This window comes from Mus caroli, chromosome 7 (genome assembly GCF_900094665.2).
Source record: "Mus caroli chromosome 7, CAROLI_EIJ_v1.1, whole genome shotgun sequence".
Taxonomy (NCBI): Eukaryota; Metazoa; Chordata; class Mammalia; order Rodentia; family Muridae; genus Mus; species Mus caroli.
Window position 1 is genome coordinate 24307912 of NC_034576.1, and position 16744 is coordinate 24324655.

At 50.3% G+C, this 16744-nt stretch overlaps 1 protein-coding gene across 2 annotated transcripts in view; it reads right to left on the reverse strand.

Moving 5' to 3' along the window:
- The window catches only part of Grik5 (glutamate ionotropic receptor kainate type subunit 5), a 61659-nt gene that overhangs the window by 30438 nt on the left and 14477 nt on the right, over positions 1 to 16744 (reverse strand). For both annotated transcript variants that reach the window (XM_021166366.1, XM_029479516.1), the window contains exon 12: positions 6130 to 6333. In XM_021166366.1, the coding sequence (XP_021022025.1) occupies positions 6130 to 6333 (204 nt within the window). The remainder of the gene's footprint in view (positions 1 to 6129; positions 6334 to 16744) is intronic.

The following is a 16744-nucleotide window of genomic DNA, read 5'->3' on the forward strand; positions in this document are numbered from 1 at the left end:
GCTTGACTGAAGAAACACCATGTGCCTGCACGTGTGGGGATGGGCAGCAGCATTATGGACCCCTGAGAGAGTCACTGTCCTTGTTCCACGTCAGCTGACAGGGTGTTTCATATCCAAGGTGATGTGGACATTGTCTCGGTTCTGACAGCACTGTGTGGATCTCATCTGCCCCCCTCCCCCAATGAAGACCTTCCAAGTTTGGGGTGCACCTGGACTCGGGTGGGCAGCTGCCTATCTGCAGGTCACACAACTCTAAGAAGCAAGTTCAGTCCAAACCAGGGTTGCCCGACCCCACAGGCACTGTTCTAACACCTTGTGACCATAACATCAGCAGTGAGCACCTATGTGCTATGGCCTGCCTTACAAATGCTCCTATTTGAGGGCTGGAGAGATGGCTAAGTGGTTAAGAGCACTGGCTGCTCTTCCAGAGGACCTGGGTTCAATTCTTAGCACCCACATGGCAGCCGCCATTGTGTGTACGGTGGGGCGGGGGGGGGGGATACTGTACTATTTCCAAAGGGGAAACTGAGGCTCAGAATGATATAGTGGCCTGCCAGGAATCCTACACAATTCCCTCCCCCAGAGTCTGAAGCTCACTGGCCAGCTGCTAACCACTGTGCACGCCCAGTGTCATGGATGCCACAATGGACCTCAGACTTCTACTGGGAGTCAGGGTACCGGCTGCCCAAGCAGCCCTGGGTGATGGAAGCTCACAGCTCTGTCAATGGAACGCAACCCCTTGATCAAGGTCCTGACACTCCCTGAGGGCAGCTCACAGCACAAGACTTATCTATCAAGAGCATCAAGGCCTCAAGGTAGGTCAGGGGAGGATGTCTTCATCCAGCCCAGGGAGGGCTGGTGGAGCAGGAAACACTGTATCAGAGTTAAACTCCTCACTCCCTTGATCTAAGTCCTCTGCCTTCTGATGCTGGCCTAAGATGCCTGGTCTGCCTTGTAGGTCAGACCTGCACTGTAGAGACCCTGTAGAATGGCTGGAGGTGAGGCAGCTGATGAGGAGAACAGCAAGAGGGCAGGGCTGGGACTGGGGATTCCATTCTGTCTGGGGAGCGCTTGTCTAGCAAGCATGGGGCTCTGGGGTTGATTTCCCAGTTTCTTCCAAGTTTAGGGCACGTTAAGACTCAGACAGACAGACAGCTGCCTGTCTGCAGGTCACACAACCTGCAGGCCAACCTGTGATACATGAGATCTTGTTGAAGAAAGGAAGAGAGGGAGGGAGGGAAGAAGAAGAAAAAAATGGGGCTGGAGTTATGGCACAGCCTTCTCTTGCGAAGGACCCAGGTTTGGTTTCCTGCACCCTCGTGGCAGCTAGCGACTCTCTGTAACTCCAGTTCAGGGGATCTGACATCTTTGCCATTTTCTAACAACTATGGACACCAGGCACACATGAGCTACGTGGGTGTACATGCTGGCAAACACCCATATACATAAAAATAAATAAATCTATGAAAAAAGAAAAGAAGGAAAGAGCCTGAGTTCTTAGCACAGTGGGAATGACAGTCCCCAGCAGTGACCACTGAGTGGGATAAATGGATGGGATTTTGAGAACAACCAAGGATCCCTGGCTGGGGTCAGGACATTGGGTTGTCTTCTGTCTACCCAGAAGTCATTCTCTAGCTTGGGACCAGCCTGATGGGAGGCCTACTCTGGCTCACAGTCACTAACCCAACTGCCTCACTGCATCTGAGGCACATACTAATCCTTCCTTCACCGTGAGGCTATGAGGATGGGACCCTCGGACAAAGTCCTGAAGGAACATTTGATTGGTTACAGCAACCACTGTCCTGGTAGTTCTAGGCTTCCTAAATGTCTGCTGGGGGGTCTGCAAAGGATGTTTCCTTAGGGACAGACACACCTGGCTGCAACCCGGGGAGTTGGGACATATCCCTGTGTTGCTAAGCCGCAGGCCTTGCGCAGGCAGCGGGTAGTTAAATAACAACTGGAGAGTTACTAGCACATGGTGTGAAGTCAAGCAGGGGCAGCTGCTGCTGCTGCTGTCGGGTGATCTGGTGAGGACACCCACGTAGCTCTGTAAGCCTGGCCACGCAGGCTACAGCAGGCAGCTCTGACTCAGCAGGACCCAGGCTCAGCCTCCTTATATACCCAGCCTGCTTCTCCTCTACGGTTCTCTCTGTAAATGTCGACAGCTGCCCCAGCTGGACATAGCTGCCCTACAGCAGAACACGGGGAGCTGTACTGCATCCTCCTCCTTGCCCCCACTTCCCAGGAGCCATCAGGCCCTACATTCCCCAGCCCTGCCCCCTAGTCTCTGCTGCACTCCACCCTGGCCCCACCATCTCATCTACAGTCTCTACTGTGATCCTCAGGCCAGCCTATCCCTCTCTCTCACACTTGAACCAGCTTGACCTGCTGGGGTTCCAGCTCCTTGCTTTGCCCAGTAAGGGCAAAGCCAAGTCTGGCTTGGTTATTTCAGGGTAAAGCAGAGAGCCTGGTACACAGTAGATGCTCAATAAGTGCCAGCTGGATGGCAAATGGATGAATGCATGTACAAACTGACCATGTTGACAGGATAAGAACAGTAACACAACAGGTCACAGGCGGGTGGCACCTCTGCCTGCCAGGCCCTGCCCCCGATCTTTTACACAGCTTTACTCATTCGCTGCTCCCAGTCATGCTACAGGCCAGGAGCTAGTCCTCTAATTTTATATGAAGGCAGGACATACAGCAACGTTAGTTTACCAAACGTCACATGGGCAGTGCACTGCAGAAGCAAGACCAAAGGGTTTAGTTGTGCAGTAACCAGATACAGCGTCCCGGGTACCAAATCCTTATGCTCACCTCGTGAAGCCAGAGCCACCAGGATGAAGATGTGCCCAAGGACAGGCTGAAATCTCTTCCTTCTCTGAAGGGTGCCTATTTCTGGGGGCTCCATTCAAAGGAAACTCCTGGGGCTGCTGCGATGGGCCAGTGGATAAAGCCTTAAAGCCTAAATTCCCGACCTACCCACAAACACAGGTGCTCGCACACATATGCAAACACTCTTTTAGAAGGAGGAGTGGGTGATGGATACAGACCCTGGGGAATCTGAACCTGGGTGGGTACAGGACAAAGCCTTGGGCCCCCTTCCCTCTGCTCAGGCCTCCCTTTTAGGGATTCGGGCCTGAACACCTACCTAGTCTGGGACAGAAGCTTTGAAACAGTCCTCTGCCTCAGGGGACCACGCCTTAGGGCTTGCCTGCAGGCTGAAGTGGGGGGACCAAGCAGTCAGGACTCGGCGCCATGCCTTCCTTCTCAGGGGCAGCTCTGCTTTGTGTGGGATTCAGAAAAGGCTTTGCTTTCACTGAGGAGAAGTTCTACTGTTCAAACAACTTCAGAGAACCAATGCCCGGAGGGATAAATGTCCTTGTGACAAAGTACCCTGCTTGTGTCTATCTGGATGACTTTCAGGGGCTCCAAAGTAGTAAGTTCTGGCTTGGGAGAGACAGAAGGGCCAGCCTAGCCAAGTTCAATGTCAAGGCTGTCCACACTGAAGTTCCCTGGTCTGGACACCAGCTTCTCTTGCCTCTAACAATATCCCTCCTGATTTTCTCTGGAATAAAAGACAAAGCCTACGAGGGTCAGGGATGTGGCTCAGTTGGTAGAGTGTTTGTCTAGCATGCATGAAGCCCTAGGTTCAAATCCCAGCACCTCCCATAAACTGGTGGCAAGTGCCACCGAATACCAGTAACTGGGAGATGGACCAGGATGATCAGGGTCATCTTCAGCTACAAATTGAATTAAAGGAAGGCAGCCAGAAGCCCGGCATGGTGGCACATGTCTTTAATTCCAGCACTAGGGAGGCAGAGGCAGAGGCAGATGGATCTCTGAGTTGGAGACCAACCTGGTCTACAGAGTTCCAAGACAGCCAGGGCTATGCAGAGAAACAAAACAGAACAGAACAGAACAGAGAGAGCAGCTTGCGCTACTGAGGCAATGTGCACGCACAGCCAGCAGCACACATGCACATCACATACAAAACACACGTCTATGCACACACACGGAAAATGGAGAGAGAAAACTGCATGGTGCCCTGTTGTTTGGCAAGGGCACATGAGGCCTGAGACCCTCTCAGGTAGGTCCTTGTTGTAGGGAGGGGCGAGACGGGTTCAGAGTAGAGGAGCGGTCCGTGAGCTCCAGTCCAGGTTGCTCTGACTCCAGACCATTCTTTCCACTCTGTCCGTGCCTCCTCCCTCTCCTGCCTGGCTCTCCCCCTCCTCACCTTCATCCAGGCTCCTCCCACTAACAGGCAGGCCCAGCTGTCTCGCCCAGCAGCTGGCTCTCCCAGAGGGCCCGGCTTCTGTAAACCATGTTGCCTTTGCTCCCTGCTGCCTGCTCACTTCATCATGCCCCCTTTCTGTTGGCGGGTGTTGGAGGGGTACATTGAGACATGGTCTCATTATATAGTCCTTGCTGGTCTGGAACTCACCATGAGATTGGCATTGGTAATGCCCCTGTCTCCGCTCCCTGTCTGCTGTGATTATAGGTGTGTGCCACCATGAGGGGATTTTTTTGGAGTGAGCGAGTTTGTGTGCCTGAGCATGTGTAAAGGTCAGGGGGAAAGGGAGACAGGTCTTGTCCTGCAGCCTAGGGTACCCTTAAACCTGTCCTTTCCCCGATCAGCCTTCCATGTGCTTGGACACCATGGACACCTGACTTCCTTTATGGCCCTTGCTGGCATTTCATCTAGTCTCTGCCCTACAGTTGCCTGGCAACAGCCAGGTGTGTGCCTGACTCACTTAAAAGGGGCTGCTTGCGCTGGGTGGTGGTAGAGCACGCCTTTAATCCCAGCACTTGGGAGGCAGAGGCAAGCAGATTTCTGAGTTCAAGGCCAGCCTGGTTTACAAAGTGAGTTCTAGGACAGCCAGGGCTACACAGAGAAACCCTGTCTTGAAAAACAAAACAAAACAAAACAAAACAAAAAGGGGCTGCTTGCCCCCCCCTCCATCTCTTGCTCCTGCTCTGTCTTATTGTTCCTGCCCCCCCATTCCCCTCCCCACACTCCACGGCCTCTCCTCTCCTCTCCTCTCCTCTCCTCTCCTCCTCTCTCTCTCTCTCTCTCTCTCTCTCTCTCTCTCTCTCTCTCTCTCTCTCTCTGCCTTTCTCTCTCTGCCTTTCTCTGTCTCTACTCCCTCAACTCTCTTCCCCATGCCCTGAATAACCTCTATTCTATACTACATGACTGGTCCCTCAGGGAGAAGGGGTGCCTCAGCATGGGCCCACAGAGGCACCCCCTTCCCCACACCTGACTGCACCAAACATATTCCTTCTCTCCCTGCTCATCACTTGAGGCAGCATGGTCCCCACTGGGAAGCTCTGGGTGCTGAGTCAGGGCTCTGCTCTGGCCTTCCCCTGAATCTCCATCAGAATCTACATGGCCCTGGACTGTGGCAATTTGCTTCTTGGACCCTAACAAGACTTTAAGTTCTTGAAGGGCAAGGTTTCTTCCCACTAAATCCAGCACAGGGCAAGACACATAGTAGGTGCTCCACAAGCACCTAATGAGTGCTTTGGGTTGTTGGGATTTTTTGTTTGTTTGTTTTGGTTTTGGGTTGTTTGTTTGTTTGTTTGTTTGTTTAGTTGGTTTTGCAACAAGGTCTCAAGTGACATAACCCAGGCTGGCTTCAACAATGTAACAAAGAATCTTCCGGCCTGACCTGTCAAGTGCTGGGGTCACAGGCGCACCATGCCTGGTCTGTATGGATTGAACCCAGGGCCTCAGGCACGTGGTGCAAGCACTCTACCAACAGACCTGCATCCCCAAACCCCCAACAGACAACTCTTGGTGCCCGGAGTGTGCCAGGCCTCCCTGGTAGTGCTGGGCAGACAGCAGTCCTTGCTCTTGGCCTTGCTCCTGCAGGAAGCCTCCCTTGACTTCTTCAGGCTTTTACCTGATTCCTACTCTATGTCATTCATCAAACCTCTGCGCCCGAGAGGAGCATCCTAGGAAAACACAGGAGGTGACACAACGCTGTGCCTTTCCTTGCTGGCCCCAGGACACTCAGCAGAGGTTGCTGGTACACCTTCAACCTTTTGCCTCTTTCTTTTACTTTGTGCTGTGATCTCGCCCTTCTTTCCTTCCCTTCCTCCTTCCCCAACCCCCATCAGCCGTACCCGGTTGATGAGTTCGCCAACCATGCCTGTCCAGGAACCGTTGGGCTCAGGTGCCCCGTAGAGTCCGTCCTCTACCAACCGCAGGCGGTATCGGAAGCGCAGGAGCTCGGCCAGCTCCCTGAGCATGTCCACGCAGAAGCCCTCGAAGCGCTCATTCCCCGACAAGGCCTGAAAGTTGGGCCGGCGCATAACATACGGGTTCTCCTGAGTGAGCAAAAGAGAGTAGGAGTCAGAGCTTAGGGGTCTGAGTCAGGGATCCTCTGGCTGCTAGAGAGGAATCTGCCCCCAGTGTAGGGATGGATGGCAGACCCCCTGCATGCATGCTTGCTTGCATATTCTGTTTGTTATTGTGTGTACAGAACATGAGTGTACATGTGTGTGGAGAGGTCCACTACAGGTATCCCTCCTCAGGAGCTATCTGCCTTGATTTTTCTTTTTATCTACTGTATTTTTAAGTATATGGTATTTTGCCTGTGTGTCCATGCCTGCTGCCAGCTAAGGCGAGAAGGTAAGGTTGGATCCCAAGAAGAGTTACAGATGGGTGTGAGCCCCCATGTGTGTGCTGAGAACTGAATCCCTCTCTTCTGGGGGCAGCCAATGCTCTGAACTGCTGAGCCTTCTCCCCAGTCCTCCCAGCCACCTTGTGTTTGTTTACTGTTGTTTTCCTGAGACAGGGTCTCTCACTGGCCTAGAACAGAGTAGAGTAATGTAGGCTGGCTGGCCAGCAGGCCCCTGGGGTCTGCCTGACTCTGCTTCCCAGGCACTAGAATTACAAGTCACACTGTTACACTGAGCTGCCTCTGGAGCTCTGCTTGTGATTTTTTTTTTTTTGGACTGGGTCTCACGGCACCCAGACTGAACCCGATGTATAGACAAAACTAGCTTTGAACCCCTGATTCTCTTGCGGCTACTACCCAAGGGCTCACACGACAGGTGTGTGCTACCGCATCCAGTGGGTGCACACACTCCTTTAGAAATGCTGTGAGCAGAGAACAGGCCTGAAAGCTGAGGAGGTTGGGGGTGAAGGCATTGGCTCTGCCAGCCTCTTATAAGACTGTCACAGGGAGACAAGTGACTCTACAGCCAACCCAAAGCTCACTGGGCTCCAGCCCATCCCTCCTACCCCCTCCAAAAAATGCCTTGGATCAAGGTGGAGGGGATCCAACTGGGGCTTGCATCAAAGTAGAATGAAGTTTTCCAAGATTCTCTTAGGACACACATTACCCAAATTATCACACGCACAGGTCCACACAGGACCAGACTCAATCCTACCGACAGCTATAGCTCTGTCGTCACATATATGGGTGGTTTCAATGTAGAGTTCTTTTTTTTTTTTCATACAGCCAGGAGTGAGTCACTACACCAACTTTACGAGCCACCGATGTGCCCCAAGAGAGTGTCCTTCACCAGGATTTCACTCCAGCTCGAGCTGCCACGCAGCAGGCAGGCATGACACGCCAGATGGTGAAATTGCAAGAGAATCTGGAAGCCTAAATTGTTTTGTAAAATCTCCTGATTATGAATGTTAGCACGTCATTCAGAGTCTAATGCCACACCTGCCAGTGTGCAATGCCTGGCCTTTTGCTATGTGGATGTTCTTTTGAGATTTTAAATTTCTGTGCGTAAGGGTGTTTTGCCTGCATGTATGTCTGCATACCACATACATGCCTGGTGCCCACAGAGGTCAGGGGAGAACACTGGACCTCCTGAAACTGGAGGACAGTGAGAATACCATGTGGGTGCTGACAACCGAACTTGGTCCTCTACAAGAACAGCCAAGTGCTGTTTGGTTTTTGAGACAAGGTCTCACTGTGTAGACCAGGCTGGCTCCAAAGTCACAGAGCTCCTCCTGTTTCATTTGAGAACTGGGATTAAAGGTGGCCATCTTAAACTCCCGATCCTCCTGTCTCAGCTGTCTGAGATGTGTGTGCCATCATCTGTGACTGCTCTGAGGATTACTTTTGAGGGTCACAAGAAAGCTTTACTGATCTCAGAGGCAGAGACTTCAGAGTTCCAGCAGAGCACGGGCGTCTGGAGACAACTGGAATAAAAGCATCACTACCTTGGCACTTATTGTCTAAATGGGTGGTAGGGCAGTGTCCCATTACACAAAGGGAACTTAGGACTCAGAAAACACCTAGGAGAGAACTCTCTGATAGTAACGACCATGATGCTTACCATGGAATAGACCCCTCCCCATGTCCCTCTGGGTAATTTTTTAAATAACTTGACTTTAAAAAATTATTTATCCTTAACCAGGTGGTGGCAGTGATGAGGCAAGCCTTTAATCTGAGAACTTGGGAGGCAGAGGCAGGTGGAGTTCTCTGAGTTTGAAGCCAGCTATCTACAGGACATCCAGGACTACTACCCTATGCCAAATTTTTACACATATAAACACACAGAGACAGTGCACACACACAGAACACACATATAGGTCAATGGACACTCTATGTAGTCTGTTCCCTCCTTCCACCTCCATGTGGGTTCCAGGACTCTAACTCTGGTCATCAGGCTTTGGGACAAGTGCCTTTGGCTTCTGAGCCCTCTCATCAACCCCAGGTCATTTGGCTTTAAACCCTCACAGAAGTCTATATTAAAGGGAGTATTTTTAGACTTTTTGTTTTCTTTGCAAAGCTGGAGACTGAAGCCAGGGCAGGGTAGACAAACAAGCACCCTATCTCTAAGCCCGCCCCCAGCCCCTCACTGGCAGTCAGGACTAGCTCTCTAAGCCCCGCCCCCAGCCCCTCACTGGCAGGCAGGACTAGCTCTCTACTGCAGAGCTCCATCAACCCTCTCTATACATTCATGAAACAGGGTCTCACTAACTTGCCCAGACCCCTGCAGACCAGGGGAGCCTTGAACTTGAGAGTCTCCTACCTCAGTCTCCCAAATAGCTGGGATGAAAAGCCTGCACTTATTTTTAATGCACACACACTGGTGTCCAGAGAGCAGGTGGCAGATGTGGCCATCCTAGTCCACTCCCACCCCCTCACTTTACCTCCCCCAACTCCATCAGCAGGTGGTGGCCACTCTCCCACTTCTTGGTAACTGGCTTTATACTTGTTTTGACAGGCAGAAATTATGCTGGCTAAATTCTGGAGCCTCAGCCTTCAGAGCAGTAATGAGACCTCCACGTAAGTAAAGCCCAGGCCAGCCGGAAGGAGGACGGGTGAACCAGGGACTGGAAGCCAACGGGAGTACTCGTTGATATTCTAGGCTTCTGTTACGTCTTGACTAACCACAAGATGAGGGTAGTTAGTAAGCCCCAGTAGGGACAAGTTGAGAATGACCCAATCATGCCTCATAATCATGAGAAGTAACAGTTCTAAGTCTGAGTTTTGGGAGTTTTTTAAAAAGCCATAGACTTCCCATGAGACCAGGGTACACCACAGGCCTGTGCAATCTCAGACCACAAACAAAACTGAGGGACAGCAGGATAGAGGGAGGCTGGGGCTTCTCTCACTCCCAAGCTGCTTCTCCAAATGCAAATATGTGGAGCGGGAACAGGGATGTGAGATAACACTAATAATAGCGGCGGCCGCTAGTGTTTCTCGTGGGCTTGCTGTGTGACAGCTCTGTCAGCGTGGGAGGGTGGTATTATTACCTCTGTCTTACAGCTGAGGACACGGAGGGAAGTCACTGTGACTCCAAAGCCCCAGGCTCTGCTCTTAAGCCCTATGCCAGACTGAGCTCAAGTGGACAGAGTGGGGGAGTGGACGTGGGAGAAGCCAGACAAACCGAGGGGAGCCGGAGAGTAAGAGACAAGAAGAGCGTGTGCTGGGGCTGGGATTCTCCTGCCAGGTCAAACAAAGGAGGAAACAGGTTAGGGGTAAGGCATCTAGACCAAGGCCCCCAGCCAAAGCAGAACAGAGGGAAAGAAAGCACAGAGCTGAGATCCACACACGGCTTGCACACACCAGAGCTCTGCTGGGTCCCACGTGCAAACAGACCTCCAAATCTGAGACGGAGGGACCTGGGCTCCATCTGTCCACAGTAGTCTGAGCTTACAGCAATGGCAAGGATACCGAGCACAGAACTCCAGCAAACAAGACGCAAGACTGCAACTTACAGCCCTGGGCACTCAACTAAAGATCCAAAGCCACAACGCAGCCCCCACCCCATATTAAGGATTGAACCCAAGGCTCCCACTGAGCAATGCCCCTAGGGCTCTTCATTTGTTTGTTTCATTCGTTCATTTGAGACTGAATCTCACTAAATTGCCCAGGCTGGCCTTGAACCATTGATCTTCTTAACGGTTCTTAAGGAGGAGGCTCTTAGCCAAAACACTCTTTAAGAAGCCCAGGGCTGTGGACAGGCTAAGGGCGTTGCAGAGCCCAGCTCTCAGAAGCTGTCCCATGACTGGCTGAGCATCTATGCACAGAGACACAGGCCCAAGAAAAGTCACTGCAGCGGGGCTTGGGTGGGAACAAAGACCTAATTTGGAACACGTTAAAGAGATCATCAGTGTCATAAAAGGATCCCAGGCAACCACGAAAATAGCAAGGTCTATAAGATATATTAAGAGGGAAAAACGAGCCAGCTACAGAACAACCTGTACAATATGCTGTTCTCTGAAAGAAAGAGCTGGGGTGTGCTTGTAGATAGAACATTTCTGGAAGCTGCTAGCCTCCAAGAAAGGAAAATGAGGGTCCAGGGAGGGATGGCAGCTGGTTTTGTCCTTATTAATTTTGGGGGGGTTTGTTTAGCTTGAGACAGGCTCTCACTGTATGTACACCACACTGGACTCAAACTCAGAAATCCACCTATTTTTGCCTCCTGAATGCTGAGATTAAAGGTGTATGCTACCATGTTTCTTTCCCACTTTCTTTATTAACTCTTGGTGAAAATTCTATCTCCCCCTTGTTTTATCATCTGTCCTCTAACCAATGCTGTTAAATTTCTGTTTTAAAGTAAGACCTCACACTGTGCCCTCAAACTGCTTCACCCATATTCTGGGGTTACAGGTGAACATCACTACGCTGGGCTGCTGAAGACTTTAAAAACTACAGATAGGTATAGGTATAGTTATAGTTATAGCTATAGGTGTAGGTGTAGGTGTAGGTGTAGGTGTAGGTGTAGGTGTAGGTGTAGGTGTAGGTGTAGGTATAGGTATAGGTATAGGTATAGGTGCAGATGTATATACAGATATAGATTTACTTAAATGTCTACAGACTGCAAAGGGTTAAAGCATGTGGAGCCTCAGTAAAAAGGCCTGTCCAGCAGCTGGGCAGGTACAGTGTCTGCTGTGCAAGTGTGGGATCCTGAGCATAGAGCCATGTAAAGCCAGGCTTGGCATCAGACCCATGTGTAAGCCCAGTGCGAGGCTGTGTGTATTGTGAGGTGGAGACTGGCAGACCTGGGGCTGTGGTGAGGCCTATGGACAGTCTAGCAAAACAGCAAGCTCCAGAGGGAGGAAGAGAGGGACAAGGGAGAGAGGGAGAGAGAAGGAAGAGAAGGAGAGCCCTTTCAAAACAAGACAAAGAGCTGGCAAGATGGCTCAGTGGGTTAAGACACCTGGCCACATGGTGGCGTGGAAGGAGAGACTCAACTCCCACATGGTTTTCTCTAACCTCCACAATGGCACTGTGGAACCCGTGTGAGCAAAGATACATGCATATAAACACACACTCCAAATGAAAATACATACATACATACATACATACATACATACATACATACATAAGATAGAGGGGCTGGAAGAATGACTTAGAGGGTAAAATACCAAAACTGTGATAGCCTGAATTGTATCCCCAGAACTCACATAAAAAGCCAGACGTGGCCAGGCATCTGTGCCTCACACCTTTAATCCTACACTTGTGAGGCTGAGGCAGCTGGATCTCTGAGTTCCGGGCCAGCCTGGTCTACAGAGTGAGTTCCAGGACAGCCAGGGCTACACAGAGAAACCCTGTCTGGGAAAAAAAAAACAACAACCAAGATCTGATGGGTGGAATCTGTAATCTCAGCAGTCCTACAGCAGGATGGGGTGTGTCAGAGACAGAACTGACTGGAAGCGCATGGGCCAACCTGTGTAGAGTACACACTACAGTAAGAGCAACAGGAGAGACCTTGCCTCAAAACAAGACAGGAGGAGAGAACCAGTTCTTAGGAAAATATCCCGAGCTCCACACACACTAACATTAAACATAAACATTACAGAAATGTTTAAACAGATTCAAGGGCCAGTGAAAGGGCTCAGTGGGTAAAAGGTGCTTGCCACCAAGCCTAAAGAAAATTGTTCCATACCCTAGACTCACATGATGGAAGAAAAGAATCAACTCCTACTTATAAGTTGTACACACACACACACACACACACACACACACACACACACACACAGGATTTTTGTTTTGTTTTGAGATAGTATTTCTCTGCTGTCCTGGAACTCAGCCTGTAGACCAGGTTGGCCTCAAACTCAGAGCTCCATCTGCCTCTGCCTCCCAAGTGCTGGGTTAAAGGTGTGAGGCACAGATGCCTGCATGTCTGTGCCTTGAGAGTACTGGAATCAAAGGTGGGTGCCACCACACCTGGCTCAAAAGAAAGTCTTTTAGTGGTTAAAAAAAAGCCTAGTAGGTTTACTCTAGTAAATATTAACACTGAAGCAGGCTATGATGCTTAGGGCAGGCCAGTAGGGCAGAGGGTTAGAAAGTCCACATGCAGATGGATATTGATCCCTGACAAAGGTAAATAAGTGTGGGAAGGCCAAATCATTGCTTTACTAACTGGCACTCCTCAGTTACACATCCATAAGGAAAGATTTCAGGAGAGGGTACTACATTTTTAGGAAACAAGAAAATCTCTTCCTGATTTTGTGGTAGGCAAAGAACTCCAAAATTCTTCTTTTATTTCCAGAGCTTTGAAATGAATGTTTGCTTTGTAGACCTAGCTTCCCTAGACTGGCTAGGGAGACCAGGGTGGCCTAAAAGTTGTGGTGATCCTCCTGCCTCTGCCTCCTGAGTACTGAGGTTATAGATGTTTTCTACCATACCTAGTTGAATTCCTAAATTCTAAAAATATTAACCATAAAAAAAAGCTGAGCTGGGGCATGGCTCAGTGGTATAGAATTGGTCTAGTATGTGGGAAGACCTGGACTCTAGCAGCACACACAGATACACACAGAGAGATGAAGACACAAGACATAGGTGTGTATCTATGTGTGTCTGTGCTACTGGGAATGGAGTCTCGAGCTTGGCATTGACATGCAGGCAGATGACCTGACTCTGAGCTGTCTGCAGCCTTCACATTACTTTTTGACTCTGAGTCAGGGTCTGGCCTGTAGGTGGGCTCTGGGACTTGAACTCAGGTAAACAGTCTTTCACAACAAGGGCTTTACTTGCTAAGCTAGCTCAGCTATCTTGCTGGCCCAGCTTACATCCTTTTATCAAAAGATACAACTAAGAACGAAGATGCAGGGCTGGGGAGATCACTTGCTCACTTGCTCACTCGCTCGCTCAGGGCTGCTCTTTTAGAGTTTGCGTCTTAGCTCCACACGGCATCTCCCAACCAGCTGTAATTCCAGTCTGGGAGGATCTGACACGGCCCCATTCTAGCCTCTTCAGGCACACAGACATATACACATTGTGCTGGCTAGTCTGTATGTCAACTTGACACACACTCGGGGCTCTGAGAGGAGGGAACCTCAACTGAGAGAATGCCTCCATCGAATTGGGTTGTAGGCACCCTGTAGGGCATTTTCTTAATTGCTACTTGTTGTAGGAGGACTCAGCTCACTGCGGGTGGCACCATCCTGGGCTGGGGGTGGGGGTGGGTGTCCCAGGAATTATAAGAAAACATGCTAAATTCGCCATGGAGAACAAGCCACTAAGCAGTGATCCCCATGGCCTCCCTCAGTTCCTGCCTCCAGATTCCTGCTCTCATCTCCCTGGATGATGGACTACAAGCTGCAAGACAAACCCTTTCTTCCCCGAGGTTCTCTGGTTCACAGTGCTCTACCACAGGGGGGTGGAAATCCAACTAAGATGCCCGTAAAATAATAAAAATAAAATGAAAAATTTAAATAATACGTACATCACTTTAAAAAAAATTAGACAAGATGACTCATAGAGGGTGGGAAGATGTCTGTGATACACATATTAGGCAAAGGACATGTCTTCAGAAAGTCTAATTTCAAAATTAATGAAAAGGTCATATCCCTCCCTTTTTGGGGCAGTGCTGGGATGGGACTTAGGGCATCTTACATGCAAGGCAAATCCTTTACAAATGAGCCACATCCCCAGTCCCCCAGTGAGGGGCTAGGGTGTGGCTCAGTGGTAGAGCCCTGCCTAGAATTTCCCACTGAGGAAATCTTGGGCTTGATTTCCAGCAGGAGACAGGATAGGGACAGGTAATCTCTTGGAAGTGAAAACACAAATAAAGTAAAGCAGGAAAGATTCTAGATCATTCCCGATCAGCTGCTTGCCTTTTATCAAGCCAGGACCTAAATCCATGTGAATGAAATCTAGGAGTGCAGTTTATCAGATCCTGACCTAAGCTGCCCTCTGTTAGGAGTGCTTTAGCCCCTCACTTTTTGTTGTTTTGTCTTGTCTTTATTGAGGCAAGGTCTCTCTAGCCCTGGCTGGTCTACAACTCCCTCTGTATACCAGGCTGACCTTGAGCTCACAGAGATCTGCTTGTCTCAGCCTCCCAAGTGCCAGGATCGAAAGCATGCACAACCACACCCTGCTTATTCTCTCACTTATAAATTTTAATTTTATTATTTGATATGTATGGGTGTCTTGCCTACATGTATGTCTGTGAACTACAATAGCAGTGCCTGTGGAGGCCAGAAAAGGGCATCAGGTCCCTTGGAACTGGAGCTATAGACAAGTGTTAACTACCATATGGGGGTGCTGGGAAACCGGCACCTCTAAACCCGGATCCTCTAAAGAGCAACTAGTGCTCTTAACCATTGAGTCATATGGCCAACCCCTTATTCTCTCACTTCAAAGGAACCAGGGGCAGAGGAGAGAGTGCTGCTATGGTCACACAGGGTGTAGATGGCAGTGTCAGGCCCAGAGCACAACCCTGCAGACAGGAAGAAGCACAAAGTGAGGGGATATGGCCATCAAGGACAAACACATGTCACCTCAGATCAGCTCTGACACCTTCTGCTTAGGCAATCCTCAACACAAGTTCATAAGTTCTCCCCTGCCTCTATTTCCTCTGAAAGTGGCTTCCTAAAGGTGCTGCGCTCAGGCCCATGAAAGCTGACGGCTCAGCGGTGTGAACAGTCACAGGACTATGGACAGCCACTACAGATGCATGGTCCAGCCAGGCGTGTGGGCACACATTTTTTCAATCCAAGCACTTGGGAGGCAGAGGCAGGCAGATCTCTGTGAATCTGAGGTCAGCCTGGTTTACATAGAGCTGCAGGGCAGCTAGGGCTACACAGTGAGACACTGTGTGGAGAATAGAGTAGAATAGAATAAAATAGAAGGTGTTGATGACCACTGGGAAACGTCCAGTCACACACTTGAGGACGCTCGTCTAAACTGATAGCCCAGATGTTCTCTGTGCACGGCCACTGCATCTGCGAGCCTTCCTCCAGCTTCTCTCTCTGCCTCATCTCTGTGAACCCCTCATGACCTTGTCTGGAATGGTCTCCCCCATCCTGCTGGCACTACGTCCCCTCAGTGCTCCTCCAAAGCACCTGTTGACTCCTGTCTGTCTCTAGAATTTGGGCCAGGCCAGGAACACAGCAGCTTCAGCAAATATTTAAGGAATTAAGAAAAGAATGGAGGGGACTGGTGAGATGGCTCAGTGGGTAAGAGCACCCGACTGCTCTTCCGAAGGTCCAGAGTTCAAATCCCAGCAACCACATGGTGGCTCACAACCATCCGTAACGAGATCTGGCGCCCTCTTCTGGAGTGTCTGAAGGTGCATATAGTTTATTTACATATAATAAAAAAAAAAATCTTTAAAAAAAAAAAAAAAGAAAAGAATGGAGTTAATGAATCAAGAATAATATTGGTTCTCAGGCCTCGGGGACTCCTCTGAACTCCTTTCCCTGACCTCTGGCTCTGCTATCCACAGAGGTCTTATCTCCTTCATTCCCAGGCTGTATTGGGGATGGAGCACAGCACACACAGCCCCCACCAACCAGGCCTCAAGGCCCCTCAGTGGGGCTATTAGGGAGTGTCTGGCTTCCCATCTACAAGCCATCTGTCCCTCTATAACTGGTTCACTGGCTCTTCTCCAAGGGTACTTAAGGTCCACCTTGGGTCAGAAATTTCCTGGAAACAGGCTGCTAATAAGAGTTCCTAAGACCCTGTGAAAGGCGTCCCTGAACTTGCATGTCACTGTAGTGAGCAGCCCCAGCTCAATGTCCCTGAGCATGTGGACAAGGCAGGGTGCAGGCCGTGGGCCTGGCTGCCGTGAACAGTGGAGCTACCTGACCTGTCCAGCTGCTCAGGAAAGCTCCTGCCTACCAGACCTTGTGTGTAAGCCTCTGCCTACAGGACACAGTGTTGGCAGGGGGCAGTAGGGTGCAACCCAGAGAGCCAGGCTTGACCTGACACTCTACGCAGAAAGGGACTTGCAGGGGACTCTCCTTATTGTACACAGCAGGAAAACAAAATCCTCCATTGTCACCATGGAACAGTTTGTGGCCAAGAGTAAC